This window comes from Aspergillus pseudonomiae, assembly GCF_009193645.1.
Source record: "Aspergillus pseudonomiae strain CBS 119388 unplaced genomic scaffold BDV37scaffold_177, whole genome shotgun sequence".
Taxonomy (NCBI): Eukaryota; Fungi; Ascomycota; class Eurotiomycetes; order Eurotiales; family Aspergillaceae; genus Aspergillus; species Aspergillus pseudonomiae.
In genome coordinates this window covers 30,179-35,875 of record NW_022476169.1, presented here as the reverse complement: position 1 = coordinate 35,875, position 5,697 = coordinate 30,179, and the positions used below count along the sequence as shown (strand labels likewise).

Below are 5,697 nucleotides of genomic sequence, written 5' to 3'. Positions count from 1 at the left end.
TCCGTACGCAACTACTCTCCATATGCAACTACTCTCCATACGCAACTATTATCCGTACGCTTCCTTATATGTTATACTAACGTGAAGGCTACCAAACATAGTCTCGGTAAGCGTGTCCCCGAGCTCCTATGGTAAGCTACATAAAAGTCACAAGAAACCTCAAACGCATTTCATCACGCGTGATATGTAATCTATGATGGCTTGTAACTTTCTGCGTCTCACTAAGAAGCTCGCGGTGCAATTTATCCTACATGGAGTAATATAGACGGCATGGAGGCCACTCAACCTTATTTCCCGAAGCGTATATTATAGCAATAGTAAATACGGAATGCAGCAAAAGGAACCGTCGTTATCTGTGGGCGAAAAACCAATGAGTGATCAAAATCTCGAAGGTACTGAGGGATTAAGTCTTATGCTCGACGGCGAGTCACTGGTCGCTGATCATGTTCGTCTGACGTATTCCGCCGTTTACCAGTGAAGACATCGTGCCTTGATATGTATTCTTCCAAGTCTTCACGTGTTATTCCACCTTCGCGGTTTTCAAGTTCACCGGGTTTGGATTTTGTTCCTACTAGTAATAATTTGCTTTGAAGAACATCCTTCAATGCAGTATCTGGTGCCTCCGATCTAAATGCATCCCCATCGAGAAGTAGAAAGTAATGGTCCAGTGCCAAGTCGGTAAGGCTTAGTCGAATGTTCAGCTCGTCATCTGAAAAAAACTTATAATACTCTCGTGAGTTGAATAGGTAAAAAACAACCACACTAGAGTTATTGCTTTTGTACCATGTGGTTAGGATCTCTTCTGCCTTTCTGTGGACAGAAATAGGAATCCTCGTGCAGACCGGGCCTTTGCATATCTCATCCTCGAAACCCGCGGCTAACGGCACTGACTTCTCGACGCCATCCATTTGTGCATGATGTGGTTCAGGCGGGTGAGGGTGGAGTTCAACAGGCGATAATACAGATGATGCATCGTCTATGTTCTGTGGATCCTCATCTATTGGATACTGCTGGCAATTGTCAACTAACGTTTCCTCCTCGGATGGTAGTTGATTGGTAATATGCTGGACTGGTGTCTCCATGCTCAGTGCCACCGTGGTAGCAGGCTGCTCACCACGTAGGAGTTCAATCATGGGGTGCCTGCCGAAGAAAGACAAGAATATGTCTCGCATTATGGCAAATGATGTTGGATAGTGCTTCGCCTCTTGATCAGGGCAATAAATGTACTTTATGAAAAGAAACTTGCGATCGTAGAGATACTCTCTCTGAAGGGGGCGACCTGCCCGCCTATCGGGTCTTTCCTTATCCCAATTGACGGCATGGTCCGGCATTAGAGGTGCAGCGGACTGTTTTTGCTCGACATCGAACATTTCACGAAATTTCCTTGCAATGTAATTTACTTTGCTGTTCGCCTCGGGACCTATTACGTCTCTCGAAAGTGTTTCACATATATACTGAAAGGCAGGCAGGTTCGGGTTTCTGTAAGTGTTCTGATGGTTCCTCGAAATATCGAAGCCGAATTTTCTCGCTGCACTGGACAACAATGGCCTCCCGCGAACTTTTAGTAGCGGTTGAACACTGTCTTTGCCGTTTGTTCTTCCTTTTCGAGGCTCGATAAAATGTCGGAATGCTACCAACCAGAGCTGCAGCAGGCTAATCAAAGATGCGAACTCTTCGAGTTTCTCGATGGTGATCCCAGAAGGCAATTTTACTTCCTCGAATCGGGTTTCAGATAGCTGTACACAGCAGGATCCGTTCCATCCTCCCCAGGACCTTAACAGAGTGTCCTGAATTGATACCTTGTTCCTAGTGGAGCAGATATCGCGGATCGCGCGTGCAGGACCGGATAGTAAGATGGCGTCTTGAAAGAAAGTGGAGAGGGTGAGTATCCTTCCGGGAACTACGAGCAGGCTCTGCAGCACACGGTCCCGGTCCTTAGAATTTGTCAGCCTGGGGAACAAAGAAGCCTGACAACTATCATTAATAGCATCGACGATTTTGTTTCGATCATCCAGAGAATACTTCGGCATCAATCCTTCCAGAAAGCCAACAGATTTTGGGTCAACCAGAAACGCCATATTTCCGGGGAAAAGGCCAGACCAGAGGCGATAGATATTTGTCAAGTAGGAAACCATGACCTGCCTCTCATGAGCAGTTTATAATTTATGGATGGATAAAGAACGATGGTATACCTCGTTGCAACGCGGATTGAACATGTACTCTAACTTCCGGTACGTGAACGTCTCCCAGAGCCCCTGGTAGGGAGCGAGGTCCGCCAGCGCCCCTCGCAGAGGAATATTCGAATCTACCTTTTTGACGTAGTGGTAGTCCGTGTCAGATTTGAACTTGTGCCGCCAGCCCTCTGATGTACGTGGTGCGTAGTTGCAGAGTAAGTCGCGAAAGGCCTGGGCATCCGTAATGTTTGCCTCTATAGCATACTGGGCAGTAAGATGAATCTGCAAGTAGAGTGGTAGAGCTTTTTGCGCAATTATGATCAGAACTTTATGTTACGGATCGTCAGGGAATAGCTTCTTACAATTCAGGTATAGCCTAGTTGTCCACCACTTTTCTCCAGGCGGAAGAAAGCGCCGAGCCGCCTCAAGAAGATCCCGGCCGCGCAAGCACGGGAGAACAACGCTTTTTTCAAGCATAAGATGAGGTGGGTTTTGTGAGAATGACAACCCTTCTGGCGCTATGCCCGTATCCAAAATCGCCCTGTTCAACTGGTCCTCAGTGATGACAGCTATAACGAAGTGCTCTGGGTCCAATCGAGAACACTCGTCTAACGTGAAACGCTTAGAATACCATTTGACATTCTCTTCTGCATCAAACTCATGCGACAATTGCTGGAGAGAGATTTTGGCAAACCCCACGAAGTGCTTTTGTACTTCTTGAGACTTGGTGTCTATATTCTTGTTAAGCCAGCCTGCTCCACTCATAATGTATGATTAAATCTTTCACGCCTGGGTAATTAGTTACGGAAGGAAAGGGAAAAAGGGTGGGAAGTACGTCAGTACTTATAGATTTTGGTTCACTTTGGACTGGCTTACAAACTGTGCTTAGTATGTTTCATATCTAATAAACTTATTTTTACTTCGCTAGAACTCGTTATTGGATAAAAAAATGATAAACCAGAGAAAAAATACAACATCTATTTCATTCAAAAAGATTCATCTCATCCTTTTTGATACGATCTGGAAGAACCCTCCCATATCGAATCGCGTCCAGATACTGGGGTTTGAGATTCCAGGACCTGTCCCCAGGTGGTGCCTGTTGCAAGAATTCATGCTGATAATTCAGGGCGGGCGTAAAGAAGACAGATAGACATCGTTACTAACCTGAAATAATATAGAGTATGGAGCCGTTTTTAGTTCACGAATAAAGTCTTTGCCGTATGCGGATATATTGGCCGGATCCTGCAAGTACCTTTCTCCTTCTTCAAGGATCGTCCGTGGGTCACAGAGATTAACTAACAGAGTTGCTACGCTGTCCCGATCAGTCTCCCTCTCTCTGAGTGTTACTCCTTCAAGCATGCTGCTGCCAATATTTGCTATAGTATTGTCAGATTCCTAACAGGCTGCGAACAGAGCAAGTACTTAATACTAACTTATCCGCACCTCTCCATCATGGAAAAGCAAGACGCTTTTGCTCGAAATCGCGCCATGGCTAATCCGAAGGGTGTCGTGTACATACTGGAGGCCTCTGAGGACACTCCTGCAAATTGTGGCGAAATCGACGTCACTAAGATAAACATGAGGACTCGAACGAACAAGAGATAATGTCACTGCGAGTCCGTGGTATCGGTAAGCAAGGAAGAGTGTATTTCCATGGTAGAAGGCCTCCAGCAGGTCAACGATATTTGGATGTGTAGCTGCTCGTAGATTTGACTGCCCATAATGCTTTTTGCCCATGGTTTTGAGTTTTATCAATACTTCTTCCGGGTATCCTGGAGAATTTTCAAGGCCAATCCACCCAGGTCCGGCTTGGTCGATCTTCCAAGATATGAGATATTTCCGAGATGGTTTCCCATCTTGTATAAATTTGCAACCCGTCTGTTGTGGACTAACTGGACCATTATAATGCTCCTGTGAATCAGTCGCGTTGGTAGTGGGTAGTACATGGAGGGGCACATGGATTCGAGCAGAATGTCTATTTTGATTTGCATCCTCTCCACTGGGCTTGTCAAGCGAATCCACACCACTAGGTTTCACATCCGGTCGGCTATTGCTATTCCAAAGATGAGGTGGAAGGCATGTATTACGCTTCGACTTTTGCATGATTGACAGAAATGGCAAGAACACCTCCACCAAAGAAAACGTTGAATGTGAGAGCAGCCGAAGCTTATATGGCCCTTGTATGTCAAACGAACAGCAGTAGGGACTTCTGACATCACTGTACATAGAAGGCTGAGAACCCATAAATGTAGACGCATTGAATAAGTCGCTACTGTTTGTATAATCAACATCTGTCTTCCAAAAAGACACAATAGCGGCATTCCAAGGCTAAAGAAGGCTAGAAGTTGTTGGAATTGGACCGATGTACCTAAGTGGGACAGAGTGGGTTCCGAGAATGCCTATCACCTGTATTGCCCGCGATACTCTTTTACTGCCGCACCCTAGTTCTGGTGCCGGCCGCGGCCCCTTTGGGTTACGTTTCGGCGCGTATACACCATTAAGCCTTCAAGCAATCGATATATGGCACCTAGCATTCAAAGTACGGAACGTAGTCGTCATTTACGTGGTGGATCCTATTCCATTGCCTCTACTCGTAATAACGCTCAAAAGCGACGTATCTATTGCCCCTTACTGATCATTGATGCCACTAAAAACATACGTCCACGCGAAATCATGCGCTGGCATTGTACGACCCTAATGCATCCTTGCCACCCGCGGACCCGTTGGAACTATATTTCCATTTTGCAAACCTGTCATGTGCTAATAGGATCTATACTATCCTGGGTGCTACTAGTGATACATACATTCCGTGGCAGTCTCCGAAAGGTGGGACTGGTGACCCCGGCCCACCATTCACTACAGAGTCACATTAGTCATAAACCTCTCCCTTCAGTAAGGGGACAAGGAAAAAAAAAAACCACAAGAAGTTCGCCCTCAAGAAGTGGTACTGTACAATGTTCAAGAAGACACACAAGGATATAGAGGTAGTTTGTTACCTGCGTACCAGTCAAGGCGAGTACTATTCTGGTGGATCTTGCCCATGTTCCCAGCCCACGAAAGCAAGCGAAACTCTTGTACACTAGACGATGAGTGGAGACCCGCGAGCAATGCTGGGGTGGTGGGGGCTTCCGAGCGTGCGCCGCTGCTCTCTAAGGACACCAACCTGCGACCCTTTTTAGGTGCCGCAGTCTAACTATCCGTGGTGCTGCAGCGGCTTTTGGGTACGTTTCGTCCCAAGCACATATTTAAATTGGAAACAAATGTTAGTCAATATAAAGTACTACCGCAAACAAACGCCAATACCCTGCAATAGCCTGCCTTCAGTTCAGCCCTCAATGGCTCCACCAAAAAAGTTAGGCTCTCCAATCGAGCTACCAGTCCGCAGGTCAACAGTTATACCCGTTACGCTTTTCCCATCGGTATCTTTCCGTAAGGATCACAGAAGAGGCGAGTTCGTCAAATATGGGTCTCCATACAACCAGGAAGACCGACTCTTTTTTGGACTAAACCCTCCTTGGAACAA

At 46.3% G+C, this 5,697-nt stretch overlaps 1 protein-coding gene across 1 annotated transcript; it reads right to left on the bottom strand.

Moving 5' to 3' along the window:
• Window positions 1-410: 410 nt before the first annotated feature.
• Window positions 411-2,939, bottom strand: BDV37DRAFT_289653 (uncharacterized protein; the record flags this gene model as incomplete). Its single annotated transcript, XM_032088519.1, has 3 exons — window positions 411-2,138; window positions 2,193-2,476; window positions 2,537-2,939. 3 exons carry the CDS (start codon window positions 2,937-2,939, stop codon window positions 411-413), a joined length of 2,415 nt encoding a protein of 804 aa, XP_031934496.1.
• Between the last annotated feature and the right edge of the window lie 2,758 nt (window positions 2,940-5,697).